This window comes from Apium graveolens, chromosome 8, assembly GCF_009905375.1.
Source record: "Apium graveolens cultivar Ventura chromosome 8, ASM990537v1, whole genome shotgun sequence".
NCBI classification, from domain to species: domain Eukaryota; kingdom Viridiplantae; phylum Streptophyta; class Magnoliopsida; order Apiales; family Apiaceae; genus Apium; species Apium graveolens.
The window spans coordinates 220,371,801-220,388,467 of NC_133654.1; the positions used below are offsets into that span (position 1 = coordinate 220,371,801).

At 38.0% G+C, this 16,667-nt stretch overlaps 1 protein-coding gene across 1 annotated transcript; it reads right to left on the minus strand.

Annotated features, from left to right (window-relative positions):
• Positions 1-1,054: 1,054 nt before the first annotated feature.
• On the minus strand, positions 1,055-1,945 carry LOC141680355 (uncharacterized). The gene is made up of 2 exons (XM_074486606.1): positions 1,803-1,945; positions 1,055-1,706 (listed from the first exon to the last, which is right to left on the minus strand). Exons 1-2 carry the CDS (start codon positions 1,943-1,945, stop codon positions 1,055-1,057), a joined length of 795 nt encoding a protein of 264 aa, XP_074342707.1.
• Between the last annotated feature and the right edge of the window lie 14,722 nt (positions 1,946-16,667).

The following is a 16,667-nucleotide window of genomic DNA, read 5'->3' on the forward strand; positions in this document are numbered from 1 at the left end:
TATGGCGACCAAAGTGACTTCTATGGAGACTACATATCCCCTGTGGCGACCAAGAGATATTCTATGGCGACCAAAAACACTTCTATGGCGACCAGTAGATTTACTTGTACTGAGATCCAACTTGAAATCCTATGGAGACCAGGTAGACAGGCTTCTGTGGCGACTAAAGCCTATGGCAACCACTGGTACCATAGAGAATCTCTATGGTGACCTGTGTGGTGCCTTAGAGATTTTCTCTATGGCGACCAGTTCTGTGGCGACCATAGACTTAGTATACTTCTGTGGTGACCAGGTAGAAGATTGTTATGACTTAGAGTACTATTGCTTTTGCCAAAACATTCTTCACTATATCAACATTTTCTTTTGTAACTGAATCAAAATCCCTTCTTGAATACTGATGTTTGGTGCACTGGTCTGGTTCACAAACAACTAGGAATGAGAGAATCCCAATTCAATTTAACTTGAGTTTCTGAGCTGATACATATTGATGTTTATCCATTACTTCTTTCACTAAACCCTTGATCTGTAACACTTGGAATCAATTCATGTAACTGATGCTTAAAGTCCCTTGTTGTCTTATTCTTCATGGCTGATTGAACATTACAATGAACTTCTTCCCATGATCTGTTAGAGGACTTAAAGAGTCAACTGTATCATTTGGTTCTTTGAGTTTATCTTGTCTTCATCTATAGGGTTCCTGTGATTCACAATTTAATATTGTTTATCGGTTTCTATTTTTATGTTGAGTTATAAATCCTCGATTACATGTTACATTATATTATGTTTTACAGAAGGTGAGGGACCGACCAGCCAGATGCTCTCCGCAAATTCCCTCGTATACCACTTCAAGATCCTGATGTTGCTCTTCCGCATTTAAGCATCTGAGGAGGGGCTGGCTGACAGACCGGCGGTACATTCTTCCATTAATGATAGTGTAGCTCGATGCTCTATAATTTATCTTTAGCGCTTCCCTTCGGTCCGGAGGTAGGATACCTTTCTCCAGAAAGTTTTTTAATGGGGTCATCCAATCGGCCCCCTGGTGAATTTCTAGACATTATTTCTTTTCGATCGAAGGCGTCTTGGCTTCGGTGAGGTAGATGGAACCAGTTAGGCTCTGCGTCTCAGCCGAAGCTAACCTGGAAAGGGCGTATGCCCTTCCATTGTTCTCCCTACCAATTTGACTTAGTTCAATAGTTTTAAATATTAGAGAAGCGTCTTTTACCTTGGTGGCGTACGCCTTCGTCCGTGGGTCCCTTTGCTCATAATCCCCGGAGAAGTGTTTTAAAAATAGCATGAAATCACTGAAGGCCCTCTGGTGCTTCACCTCAAGGCTTCGGGCCAACTCCATCCCTGTGAAGAGAGCTTCGTACTCTGCTTCATTGTTCGTCAAAGGAAAATCAAATCTTATAGCCTGGCATATCTCAAACCCTTCGGGGCTGGAAAGTATTAAGCTGGCCCCACATTTTTTCCCAGGTACCGACCCATCTACAAAGAGTTTCCATTTTCCAGGGGTCCGAATGAGCTGTTCATCTGGGGTGAGATCCCGCGGCCCCGAAAATGTGCATTCGACCACAAAGTCAGCCAAATCTTGGGCCTTAATCACCGTTCTGGGGACATATTCGAGATCAAACTCCCCAAATTCGATGGACCAGGCTACCACTCTTCCTGAGGCTTCAGGCCTTGTTAAAATCTTCTTCAAAGGTTGACTGGTTATGACTTGGATCGTTCAACTTTGGAAGTAATGCCGTAATTTTCGGGAGGCCATAACCAACCCATATGCGAATTTTTCGGCATTGGGCTACCTCGTCTCTGCATCCTTTAGGACAAGTGACACATAGAACACGGGGTATTGATTGCCTTCATGGTTTTTCACGAGAACCGCCCCCAGAGTTCTATCGGACACAGCCAGGTAAAGCTGAAGAGTTTCCTTCGGATCAGGACTCATTAAGAGTGATGCCTTAGTAAGGTATTCTTTCACTTCTTCGAATGCCTTTTGGCATTCAGGCCCCCACTCAAAATTCTTTGATCCCTTAAGCACGACGAAGAAAGGGAGTGCCTTCTCGGCTGATCTGGAGATGAAGCGCCGAAGGGCGGCGAGTCATCCGGTTAGCTTCTGGAAGTCTCTGATGCATTTAGGGGCTTCCATATTAATGACTACTTTGATCTTCTCAGGGTTCGCCTCTATCCCCTGGGCGCTGATCATATAGCCAGGAATTTGCCACTGGACACTCCGAAGGTGCATTTGTTCGGATTGATCCTCATGTTTTTTTTTGGAGTATCTCAAAGTATTCTTTTAAGTCTTCGGCATGATCTTGGAATAGTGAATTTATAATCATATCATCCACATATGTTTCCATGTTCCGACCGATCTGCTCTTTAAAGACTTTGTTCACCATTCGCTGGAATGTGGCTCCAGTGTTCTTTAGTCCGAAGTGCATTTTAATATAAGCATAAGTCCCCTTCGGGGTTATGAACATTGTCTTGGGCACATCCTTGTCATTCATAGCAATTTAATGATAGCCAGAAAAATCATCCAAAAAGCTAAGTACCTGGTAGCCAGCCGTTGCATCTATCAGCTGATCGATGCTAGGCAGGGGGTAGTGGTCCTTCAGACATGCCTTATTGAGGTCCATGTAATCCACGCACATCCGCCACTTCCCGTTTGATTTTTTGACAACCACCACATTGGCTAGCCAGTCGGGGTATTCAATTTCTTCGATGAACTTGGCTTTCAACAGTTTTTCTACTTCGGCCTCTATGACCTTCTGTCGTTCGACTGCGAATGTCCTCTTCTTCTGCTTCACCGATTTGGCCTCAGGCTGTACATTCAAACAGTGCTTCTTCTTTAAACCGAGCGAAATAATCCCCCAACTCTTCGTTCGCCCTCTGTCTGCAGTGGACCAGGGCTTTAGTATCCTTCGCTTTCCTGCACAAGTGTGAGTAGTACTTCAGAAACTTTCTTTTTAGCTGCTCGTAAGACACGATGAACCTAGGTTTGAGGGACTTGTACCCCATCGAGGCTGACCCCTTCAGATAGGACTTGAACATCTTGTAGAGTATGATATCATTATGACTCATCCCAATCATTAGCAACTCATACTTTTCACAGTGGTCCTCAGGGTCTCCCTTTCCGCTAAACTCACTCATCTTAGGGAACTGCCTTTCTTCGCCTAGAGAGGGACAATACTGTTCAATTTCTTGTGTCACGACCGGCTCTTTGTCGGCCCTCCTATCACCGAACAAGGAATTTTCTAGGCGAGTGAGCCTGAAGCGGGAACCATCGAGCTTCTCGTGCGAGTCAGATGAGAAGGATTGCTTTGTCCTCTTCCTTCGGGGATGCGAATCAGATTCAGACTCATCTTCTTCATCATGCACCCTTCGATCTTTTCTATCCTTATTCATTCTTCCGGGATCGTCGGCTTGAAACGCTTTGCGCAAGGTCCTTTCTTGCAATTCAATTTCTTCTCTCTAAAGCTGCAGGGCCTTCAGCCATAACGCATCAGCCTCTCTTCACTTCGCGCGGGATTCTATCTCTTTTTCGGCTTGGTCACTTCTGGCCTTACCCTTCTCCGCAGCTTTTTCCGCCCGGATCTTTAGGAGTAAGGCTTCTTCTTCAGGATTTAATGTGATGACTCCATATTCGTCCACTAGGGTGGATGGTTGCCCCTTATCGAAGAAACCTGGTGGTGGTGAATGCTCATGTATTAATTCTGTCATGCTCTCGTTATCTTGGCTTTTAACTCTCGTATTTCCCACAAACGGCGCCAAATGTTACGTTCAGATTCCTTCGGATGGATGAACAGGCTTCGAAAGATGCCTTCTGCTGAGACCTGAAAGTGAAGAGAAAGCGAGGGATTGTTCCCTAATTCACCTCCGTTGTGCGAATAAGAACCTGGTTGTAAAGTGGGTAGAAAATAGAAGAAAGTAGAGTGTTTGAGAGATTGAGTGTCTATTTCTTACTTTCCAAGGGGGTTTAATACCCAATTTACCATTAATGTTCGTCCGTTACTCATTATTGATGAGGAGGAGTGAAAAGGGGGCGTTAGGATTTCATGATCCTAATGGTTGGAGGAGAAATGGGCCACATCCCGTGGTCTTCTGCGGGCCTTCGGCTCATGGGTCTGGTGGACCTTCGGCCCAATAGTGCAGCTGTCAGGTGGGCCTTCGTTCGGTGGGCTGTATTGGGTCCATAGCCAACATGGATCATCTTTGGAAATGAAATGAACTATTCTCTTCCTTCCTTGTATTCTCTATCTGTTATTCCCTTATTTCTTCTTTCTTATTTTGCTAGTAACTGATCTTTACAAATCTAAGTAAATTCGTAACAAGTGGTATCAGAACTTTCGATTCTCGGCTAATTGATGATGGCGACTAATACTCGATCTAAAGTTTCAGAAGATCCATGGCGAGAGATAGATTTGCGAATCCTAGAAGTGAACAATTCGTGCCAGAAACAAATTGATATTAGTCACAATGCTTTGGAGAGTAAGATCATTAGTAAGATGGATCAATTGATGTCAATAGTTGCAGGTTGTGACAAAAAGATCGAAACCTATAACGCTTCAATAGAATAAAGAATCAATTCTAGGTTTTCAGGGGCATTGAAGGCGTTAAATCTCGAAAAGAAGGTGGGTCGTGATGGGGAGATGTTGGTGGATTCATCGCCATTATTGCAGAAACTACTACTGATCAATTCAAGAGACCCTAAACATGAAGGATCTGGGATGTTTAGAGATAAGGGCCCTAGATTAACGTAACCGAGAATTGAGATTCCCAGTTTTTCTGGAGAAGAACCCAGGGCGTGGCTGCGTAAATATAACATGTACTTTGTGCTGTATAAGGTAAGTGAAACTCTTAAATTGGATATTGTAGAAATGCATTTAGATGGTAAAGCTGAAGTTTGGTATCTGAGTTACAAACTGGTAAATGGTAAAGTCTCCTGTAATACTTTTAGTAAAGCTTTAACTCAAAGATTTGGTAAAAAGGGGGGGTTGGATGAACAGGAAGAGTTTAATAAACTGGTACAAAATGGGTCAGTGATAGAGTATATGGAGAGATTTTAAGAATTGAGATTAGTATTGTTGTATAAGAATCCTCATTTGACCGAATCTTACTTTATGTCTAGTTTTATTTCTGGGTTGAAACTAGAACTAAATCCTATGGTAAGATTGATGAAACCAAATAACCTCTTGGATGCTATTGAAGTAGCCCAGTTTCAAGAACAAACTATGGAGGTTTTGGTCATGAAAAATCAAGAAGGGAAAATTAAAATTGTAAATGATGAAGGGAGTAAGTATAATAATCTAGTTGGGCATAAAATAATGGGAAGTACAGATGCAAAAAAAGTGGGAAGGGTACAAATTATTTAAAGAAAATATCACCTGAAGAATTTCAGTATAGGAAAAATAATCATCTATGTTATAAATGTGGAGAGAAATATGGATAGGGTTATCAATGTAAAAATGAGAATTACATGTATATGTTGGTAGAAGTTGGGAATATGTTGTGAACTTGATGATAAGTTAAACAAAACACATTAGTAGATTTAACTTAGTGAATTTGTAGCTCTCGACGGATGTTCTAATATAGTCCCAACGGATGAACTTTACAGTCCCGACGGATGATAACTGAACATCCATCGAGAGTGTAGCTTATGTAATAATAAGTATTGTAACATATTTCTGCAAACAACATGTTTTAGTTGAGTAGATGTTGTAGGATTCTGTAAGTCATGATGACTGCTAGATTGATGCATAGAATAGGTTGGCTAATTGTAAATATAAGATGTCTTGTAATCATGTACAAGTGAAATAGAGTCAAGTGGCAGAAAGACTCCTAACGGATAATCTACAAAGGCTCCCGACGGATGATCACCAAGGCTCCCAGCGGATAACCAACTTAGTCCGGACGGATGATCATATTCAAAATAGTTTTTGATAGTAACAACACAGTCACATGTGTCGGGTATTTGTAAAAGGAATGTGGCAGCCTGTTAAGCAGGATTTTGAGAAAAAGAAGTATTACCATTTCCATGCAAATGTGAAGATGTTCAAAGATGCTGGATAGAGTAATGTAGCAACATGATATTAGACTAGATTCATTTTGTTTTATTGTCTTGTCTTATTATCATATAACTTGGTGATATATAAACCAAGAGTAGCAAGTAGAACAGTAGAACTAAGAAAGCTTAATTTTCCAGAGAAATGGATAAGGCTGTATCTGCTAAGAATTTCTATCAACAAAGAATTTTTCTATAAGTTTGTTGGTTCACTTGTAAGCAACTGTGTGCTATTCAAAGCATCATAGAGTTCTCAATCTAATATATATATATATATATATATCTGGTGGATAAATTCAAATCCACCAGAAAGTTTTAAAGCTTTGTGTTTTATTACTTAGTGTTTTGATTTCTATTATTCTTCAATTCCGCATTATTGCAAATCAAACACTGTTACATATATTAAGTTAGAACAATTTTAAAATCTCAAAAAGAAGCCAGAATTACATTCAATTCACCCCTCTGTAATTCTTGTTGTATTGTTTGGGAATAACAGAAGATTTTCAGGATCAGGAAGTATTAGATGAAGTGTTGAATGAGAGTGAAGAAGGAACAGTGGTTGAAGTATCTTTAAACACCCTATCTGCAAATATGGTAAGGAAAACTATTACAATGGAAGGAATGATGGGAAATCAGCCTTTTGTGATTCTCACGGATACTAGTAGTACATTAAGTTTCATTGATGCTGCATTGGTGGAGAAGGTAAAATTACCAACAGTTAAATGTGAGGCTATTTCCATTAAATTGGCTGATGGGAGAGCAGTCATAAGTGATAGTTATATACCTAAGATTAAATGGAAAATACAACAACATCATTTCTGTTTTGATTTAAGAATTTTAGAAATTGGTGGTTGGGATATGGTTGTAGGGGTGGATTGGTTGGAATAATATAGTCCTATAATGTTTGATTTTAAAAAGCTGTATTTGAAATTAAATGCTGAAGGAGAAGCCAATGATCAGATGGTATTACAAGGAATGGTGAAGGAGGCAGCTTCTGTAAAATTGGTTAGGGGAAAAGCATTAGATACGTTTAATAGAAAAATGGCTGTTAGGAAATTACAAGAAGATATTGTAGCTGCTGCAGACCAGACTATTAAGAAGCAAAATATATAAGAAATACATGGGTTGATTCCAAGTACTATTTCTGAGTTGCTTAAGACATATGTAAATGTGTTTGCTGTTCCCGAGTCTTTACCACCTTCTAGGTCTATAGACCATGAAATTCCATTGGTAAAGAATTTCACTCCTTTTAAAATGAAGCCGTATAGATATCCTCATTCCCAGAAGACAGAGATTGAAAATCAAGTGCAAGAAATGCTTAATAGTGTATAATTAAGCCAAGTAATAGTCCTTTTGCCTCACCCGTGATTTTAGTTAAGAAGAAGGATAATTCCTAGCGTTTCTGTGTAGACTATAGACATCTGAACAATATTACGATCAAGGATAAATTTCCCAGACCTAGCATAGATGAGTTGTTAGATGAGTTGTTTAGTGCTAGATTTTTTACAAAACTCGATTTAAGGGCTGGATATCATCAAATATTAGTGAAGCCATCAGATACTTATAGAACTGCTTTTCAGATGCATCATGGCCATTTCGAGTTCATTGTGATGCCATTTGGATTGACGAACGCTCAAACAACATTTCAAGCAATCATGAACTAAGTGTTTCAACCATATTCGAGAAGGTTTGTGTTGGTTTTTTCGATGATATACTGGTTTAAAGTTCATATTTAGAAACTAATGTGAAGCATATAGAGTTAGTTCTGAAAGTATTGTAAGATAATGTGTTATTTGCAAAGTTATCTAAGTGTACTTTTGCTGCCAAGAATGTGGAGTATTTAGGGCATGTTATAAGTGACAATGGAGTGAGTATGGATCCTACCAAAATGGAGAGTATCATAAACTGGCCTCAACTCAATACAGTTGAAGAGTTACGGGGTTTTCTTGGTTTATCAAGGTATTACAGATGATTTATCAAAGGATATGGAATCTTAGCTAGGCCCCTGGTTAATATGACTAAGAAAGATGGATTTGTATGGAATGAGGATGCTACTGTAGCTTTTGTTGAATTAAAGTGGGTTCAACAAGCTCTTCAGAGCTATGAAGATGATGAGGATTGTCAAAATATTATGAGACAGTTATTACTAGATTCTAATGCTGGAGGTAATGGTGAGTTTTCTCTGGTACAGGGGATTTTGAAGAAAGGAAATAAAATTTATATGGGGAAGTCTGGGACTGTTCGGAAAGAAGTAATTACAGCTTTGCATACTTCTGCTTTGGGGGGACATTCAGGCCAGAATTCTTGTCTACAAAGGATTCAGTTGTTATTCTACTGGTCAGGAATGAAACAAGATGTGGTAGAAGCAGTATGGAATTGTGTGGTGTGTCAGAAAAATAAAAGTGAACATGTTGCATATCCGGGATTATTGCAACCATTACCAAATCCTAATCAGTTATGGAAGCATATATCAATGGATTTGTATGTTAGGTCACACACACTGTAGAGGGGATGAATACAGTGTAAAGTACAATCAAATCGAACTTTAATATCTCAAGTAACAGAAAACAAACTTTATTGAAACAATAAACTCTATTACAGTATGGAACTGTTACCTCTCAGTGATGAACAAATATCACGAGAGCTGCTAAGGTTATATTGAATAATCTTCTCGAATATGATAACACTTATAGTGTAAACCCTATGTCTGTGTTTATATACTACACAGTTACAAGATAATCGCTAATTGATATGGAATATAATTTTGCTTCCTAAAATATATCAATCAGATATCTTTTCTTCCAAGTATTCTATTCTTCATAGAACTCCTTCTTCATGCATATCTTTTCTTATGTTTATCTCGATCTTCTTTCATTTAATCAGCTGCTGTCCTTATCTGAACGTCCTTCAGCACTTAAGTTCTGATATCCATCTTCTGATGATTATCTCCTGATAATATAAGTACTGATATCCTTAAGTCCTGACCTCCAGTAAGTACCGATTGATCCTGTTTAAGTAAGATCTGAAAACTAAACATAAATCATATTAGCCATGACATTATCAAATATATCTAACAATCTCCCCCAACTTGTAAATTAGCATAATATACAAGTTTAATAGATATTTGATGATGTCAAAAACTGATGTGGATCGCACCACAAAGAAACAAAAACAAGAAGAAAAGGGATAAGAGAAGAAGAGGATATTTCAAAAGAACACGATCAATCCAAAAACGTGAACTTTGAATCTCAAATTGCTTAGATCAATCCAGAAACTAAGTAATTCGAATCTAACCTTCAAAACAATCCAGTAATTGAAGTTTAGAGAAAAGAAAAACTACTCATAGTTTATCTCAAAACACAAGTTTTATATCATCCATTGTCTCTCTTAAAAGATTACATTAGAAGGGTATTTATAGGCTTAGACAATAACCCAAACCCAATAGGATTCCGAGAGAAATTCAATATCAGCTTGAATTAGCCAATATCTGAATCCTTCCAGGAAACAAATTTAAAAACCAAATCCGAATAGAAAAAAGACAAAAACCAAATCCAAATAGGAAAATAAAATCCTATGTGCTTAAAACAAGAAAAACCCTTTCAAGTGAAAGGTAAAAACTTGCAAGCAAAATTCGAATTAATAATTATATAATAATCAGCTACTTGTCCAACTTCATGCATCGCTCCTTTATTCCTTATTGTCCAAGTAAGCTGCATAACCCATGTTTGCGTCCTCTCCAATTGAACATCACCACGAGCACACATAACCAAATCCAAATTAACATATTCATTCCTTGATCCTCATCATTCTCCTCTCCTTTGAAGAAAACTCGTCCTCGAGTTCTAAAGTATTTAAGAATAAGCACACAACGAGGTGATTTCTCATAGAACTTGAAAGCCTTAAATTTCAATTCCATCAGCAATATATTTGGAAGTAAACTCGAAAGAATAAGATAGTTTGATGAGATAGGTGCATTCAACAAGTTCTCTACCCCCAAAAAATCAATGTGTTCCACTTGGATGATGTTGTTTTCCTTGTACACAACCTCTTTAGTTTCAAACTTCTCCTTTAGTATCTCTTGTCCATCAACAATGTCATCACGCATAAATTTAGGAGATGCATCTATCTGATCTTTTTCAACAACCAAGACTTTCTCAACAAGTGACTGTCTTTCTTCGTGCTTCTCTATCATAGCTTCTTTTATAACTGGTTCATCCTTTTCATCCAAACTTGATGTAGTCGCCACATGTAACACATGGTAATCAGCAACAAGATCCGTGACATTCTCCACACTGACAAAGTCTTCTTCTTTAGTTTCTTCTGAAAGAGTAAACTCGTGAAGGGAAGACTTCAATTTCTCGTCTTGTTGAAAAGATTCAAATTCCAAAGCAAGATTGCATACATCATTAAACGAGATATATGGACTTGATTTAACCTTTCGATAAATAGGCAAATTCAATCCACGAATAAATCTTCCAATTTTAATTGTTTTCGTCTCCTCCAAGTCACAAATAAGGCGCAATTTATAAAATTCAGAAGTATACTCGGAAACACTCATAGTACCTTGAGAGAGGGATGTCATCTTCATTATACATTCGAATTTATAATGCAAAGGAATATATTTTGCACGAAGTTTCTTCTTCAGAGATGTCCAAGTCATAATCTTTCCTTTTCCAGATCTAACTCTTTTTGTGTTTAGATTATCAAACCACAAGCCTGCTTTCTTTGTAAGTTTAAGCGCTGCAATCTTGAATATTCTCATCTCAGTCCAACCTGTATAAGCAGAAATCTTGTCGACTTGTGTAACCCATTCAACAAAATCATCTATGCTACCCAAACCTGTAAAATAACCAAGATCTATACCAGGATCATAGACTTCATCACTATCTTTCACCTTAATTAAAATTTTATCCCATGCATCAAACCTCGATTCCGTTGAATTAACAAGCTTTTGAGTACGTTTATCAATCTCATCCAATTTTCCAAGTAATTTTCTGAGCAATTCATCCGTAGCCATAAGAAAAATCTGGAAAAAAAATTTGGTGAACAGTACCCGTGAACAGTGCGATGAACAGTGCCCGTGAATAGTAACCCCGTGAACAGTACCAATGAACAGTGCGATGAACAGTACTCGTGAAGAGTAACTTTTTTTTTTTGAAACCTGGATCTCCCAACAATTAAGAAATTGGAGAAAAAACCTTGGCTCTTGATACCAAATTGATGTGGATCGCACCACAAAGAAACAAAAACAAGAAGAAAAGGGATAAGAGAAGAAGAGGATATTTCAAAAGAACACGATCAATCCAGAAACGTGAACTTTGAATCTCAAATTGCTTAGATCAATCCAGAAACTAAGTAATTCGAATCTAACCTTCAAAACAATCCAGTAATTGAAGTTTAGAGAAAAAAAACTACTCATAGTTTATCTCAAAACACAAGTTTTATATCATCCATTGTCTCTCTTAAAAGATTACATTAGAAGGGTATTTATAGGCTTAGACAATAACCCAAACCCAATAGGATTCCGAGAGAAATTCAATATTAGCTTGAATTAGCCAATATCTGAATCCTTCCAGGAAACAAATTTAAAAACCAAATCCGAATAGAAAAAAGACAAAAACCAAATCCAAATAGGAAAATAAAATCCTATGTGCTTAAAACAAGAAAAACCCTTTCAAGTGAAAGGTAAAAACTTGCAAGCAAAATTCGAATTAATAATTATATAATAATCAGCTACTTGTCCAACTTCATGCATCGCTCCTTTATTCCTTGTTGTCCAAGTAAGCTGCATAACCCATGTTTGTGTCCTCTCCAATTGAACATCACCACGAGCACACATAACCAAATCCAAATTAACATATTCATTCCTTGATCCTCATCGAAAACATTAAGTACAAATGCATGAGAATTAGACTAGATAACTACAACTTACAGTCCTTAAAGCTTTACCAATATTTAACTTCTGATAAAAGCTTCAGTCTATACAAATATCAGAATTTAATCAGTTGTAGATCTTGACTTGGCTCCATCTTCTGATCTCTCTGATGTCAGGAGTTGTTCTGAGATAGTTCTTCAACAAACATCTCTCAGCATATCTAAGTTCATCAATCATCCTCCGTTTAGCATCTTTAAGCTCTGCAGTATCTTCACCAATTTGAAAGATTGCAGCCCTGAGATCATTAATCTTAGCTTTTCTTATATCATGATCCAGTCTGATCAAATATGCCTTATCAGACTCAAGATTGAATTCCACAGCCCTGTAACCCAGAAAGGTAGTTATAATCTTAGCAGTGTTGGGCTTCATTTCAACTATATCACCCTTGTGATCTCTGTACTTTGGAACATATGTGCTGTCAGACTTAACAGAATAAAGCTTTTTTTGTCTCTGAATCTGATCCTTCAAATAGTTTGCAGCACTTCCTGTCAATCTGTCATCCACTTGAAGTAAGAATAGTACATGCTCCAATTCTTCAAAATACTTCAATGGAATGACATTTTGCCTTATATGATAAACCCTACCATCTGTCATGAAGTACAACAAGATGTGTTCTTTCAAGTAGGTATGGTAAACCATTTGTACAGATTCCAGTTGATTCAATCTCTCAGGAGTTGCTCCAATACCTGGTTCACTCAAGGAAGTTGGATCATTGGTAGTGTTCTATATTCTTCTTTCATCAGCAATTCCCAATCCAGTTTTATCTCTTGCTTCCTTTCCAGTAACTACTCTTGCTTCAAAACCACTTACAGCAGTCTTCAAAGGTTGAGTCTGTTTTGCTTTAGTGAATCCTGGTAGGAGTTTCTTTGATCTATCTTCTGATATCAAGTTAACTTGAGCTGTGTCAGAGGTTACTTGCTTCATTAAAATATCAGAACTTACAGTCTCTTGACTCTGAACAACTTGAGCCATGTCAGAGGTCGTTTTAAGAACTTTTCTTGAAGTCAGAGCAAGATCATCCTTTTCATCAGTGATTTCTTCATTTTCAGGAGGCACATAAACCTTGATAGGTTCACCAACCTTTTCTTTACCCATGGATCTTGGATCTATCTGCGATTGTGATTTAGCCAATGTTGCTTCAGTATTTGTCCTTTCTTTTATCACAATGCCTTTGAGTTTTGAAAGTGTCTTTTTACCAGAAGCTTCAGATTTATATATGACTTTCTCTGATTTAAGTCTGGCTTCTTCTTCCATTAAGCTCTCCAAGTCCATTCCTGGATTTTCCTGAAGAAATAACTGTCTTGACATTTCTTCATCAAGATCTAAAAGTTCATCAGAACTTATCCTTTTACCAGTAGCAGAACTAATTCTTTTCCCAGTATCAGAACTTGTCCTGTGACTTGTGATTTCAGCTTTTCTTGATGTGAAACCTCTACCTTGACTATGACCTCTACCCATTCCAGAGCTTCCTTGATCATCCTTTTTATCATCCTTCCTTTTCAGTGTCTTATCAGACTTGCATTTGGACTTAATTACTTTCTCCCCCTTTTTGGCATCAGCAGTTAATAGAAGAGAGACAAGCAATTCCACTGAGGCTTGGATTTCATTAAGTTGTGATTGCTGAGAAGCTTTATTTTTCAAAATATCATCAATCTGAGCTCGTTGAGTCTCTTGAGTCTTCTCAATATAAGCAATCCTGTCAAAGGTAGGTTGGAAGAATTTTTTCTTTTCAATCTTGTGAACTTGTTCTTGTTTGATAAATTCTTCCTGAATCTTGTGTAGCTCTGCATGAGTAGTTGAATGGAGACCTTGTAGATGTTTATTACTCAATGCAGTGACTCTAAGCTGTGTTTTGAAATCATCAAAATTTAACATTTCATCAGCTTTTGTCAAGTGCTCAGCCAGATGCTTTGCAGATGGAACACAAGCAATTGAGTTCCATTCCTTAGTCCACTCCTGTCCTGCAGGAGTTTCACTCCAAGGCACCGGTGCTTCTCTTGTAACAAACTTCTTAACAAGTTCAGATTTAAGAACAGTTTGTTGAGGGGCATGTCCTGAAGGACCTGATTCATCAGCATCTGCATTTGGAGCAGCATCACCAGTATCTCCAACATTTGCAGCATCAGAACTTACAGAATCAATATCTTCTGATAAAATAACAGTGTGAGTAGCAATGGAGGCTTCAGCATCCTCTAATTGCTGATCTGGTTCCAAGTTATGATCAACAGCCATATCCTGATGCTCACCTATATTCTGATCATCAGCATCTAGATGCAGAGAAGGTGTAGTAGATAATTCTGGAGTTTGAGCAGCATCAATAACATGTGTTGTTGATGGATTAGTTGTTGTTGGAATTTCTAAGTAAATGACTTCAGGCATAACCAAGGTCTGGATATCTATATCAGCACTTGTGCCTGTATTAACAGGAGATACAGACTTTTGAACAGGAGACACAGATGGTGTGTTGGCCTTTTCAGTAACAGCTTCCTGAGGTGGAGTTGATGGAGAAGTAGTGACTTTAGCAGATTCCTTTTCTTGTGAGATCAGAGATTCCTGATCTCCTTCCTTAGCTGCTGCTTCTTTATCATCTGAAACTGGCCTTTTTGCCCTCTGTTTCTTGTATCTCTTTGAAGATATGGATTCCTTGGGAGTTTTAGCAACAGTCATTCTTCTAAGCCTTTTGAGAAGCTTAGATCCCCCAATTCCAGAATCCTTCTGAAAAGTCACTTTCTCAGCTTTTTGGACAACAGGTTCTGATGTAGAAACCTGTTCCTCACTGTCTGACTCATCTCTCAAAGCAATCCTCCTTCTCTTTTGAGGTGTTTGAGGAACAGTCTTTGTCCTCTTAGGCTTGGAAGATGAAGGCTTCACAGTAGGTGCTGAGGATGAGGGTTGAACTGTCTGTGAAGTGGAGAGATATGATTTGATATATTGCCTGAGGGTTGGTTGAGTAGTATGAGTGGTATGTTCTGATGGTTGTTGTGGTGTTTGGGAGGTGGTTGTTGGTTGAACATCAGGATACACAGATCTATAGGTTTCAGGATCAGCATTTACTAAGATCTATTTTACATACTGAGGAATCTGTAAAGGTCTAACCACTTGTTTCTTAGTGTCAGCATTTACCAGGTCATTAAAGTAACATTTTGCAACTTTGAAAGGTGGAGTTAAGGTACTGGTTAGTCGAGGTTCATCAGTACAAAAAGTATATATAAGTTGACAGAATCTAGCAAAGTAGACAACATTCCTATCCTCTGTCATCCTATCCCCAATAAAACCTATTATTGCAGTTGCAAAATCAAAATGAGTTTGGTTTATAATGGCATACCCGATGTGCTGACTCATTATGGGGATGGCATCAAAATTTGAACACTTGTTCCCAAAAGCTTTAGTGATGCAGTCGAAGAAGAAGCTCCATTCCCTTCTGATATGAGCCCGTTTCAACTGCCCAAGCTTAGCCAAACTCTGCTCATACCCTAAACTGGCCATTAACTCCTGAAGAGCTGATTCCTCTGGAGTTGAAAAAGTACATCCTTCTGGTAGATGTAGAGCCTTGCGTATTGTACCAGGAGTGACTTCATATGGAGAATCACCCACTTCGAAAACAATACTAGGAGTACCATTTTGACCACCATTATCAAAGTTTCCAGTCCTCCAAAGTGTCAGAACTTGTTGGCTTGAGAAGACTGAAGGTTGGGTTAATGCATACCCGATTTCACTGTGTGCAAAAAGATCTTGCACAAAATGCAATCCAGACGGAGCTTCAACATTATCAAGAATTACAGCATAGTTGTTTGGAACAAATTTAGCTCCATCAATGATTAAATCCTTAGGTGCCATGAAATTAATCGAGATTTATAAGTGCCTGTTAGGTGCTTGATAGAATGTCTATATGAAAAAACACGTTAGAAGAAGAAAGAGAGTAAAAGCAAATAGAGAGAAAAATTATGAAAGGGAATAAAAGATTAAAAAATCCTCTCTCTGTCTTACTTATACTTTTGAAAAAAAATGTAACCGTTGGACACCTGTCAGACATGCAGTAAAAACGAATAGTTAATGGGCACGAGAAAACAGTAATCATTACTTACCCACTTGCAGTTTTTCAAGGAAAAACCGTTCCACTTACCCAGTTATTCCATAAATCAAGGTAAATCAGTTTTAATTCAAAATTGAAACTGTTCCCACTTATTCAATTTCAACACCAATATTCTGGAAAAAAAATCGAGTGAAAATGACCAAAATAAATCAGATGAGCAAGTACTGATAAAGTAAAATCAGAACTTAATGTAAAACAAAATTTATATGGTCAACAGAATATGAATATTTATCAGGATTTATCAATGCATTACAAAATATCTCAGAGACAAGATCTTGAAAAAAAACAAATTTCATTAATATATCAAGAGAATACATTCATGAAATTTAAATTACATCAGAACTTTTACAAGATTGCCCTAAGCTGCTAAACCTAACGTTAACAGCCTTTGTCCTAGCTCAAGAAGCAGGGCAAGGCTGATGATGAAGAAAAACAAGAAGAAGAAAATAAATCATTTCTTCTTCCTATTCTCGACAAACAGAATAGCGAGTCGAATGATTCACTCTTGCTGGCGGAGAGCTTCCAACCTTTCCTCCTCCAATCGCTCCAGATGGCGATGGTAGTCCATGTAGAAGAACAGG

Excerpts from the sequence above, each read along its gene's own strand:
- LOC141680355 (XM_074486606.1), bottom strand. The coding sequence starts at position 1,945 with ATGAGTCCTGATCCGAAGGAAACTCTTCAGCTTTACCTGGCTGTGTCC. Across the intron at positions 1,707-1,802 it reads CTAAAGGATGCAGAGACGAG|TCAACCTTTGAAGAAGATTT; the intron begins GTAGCCCAATGC and ends AGTCATAACCAG.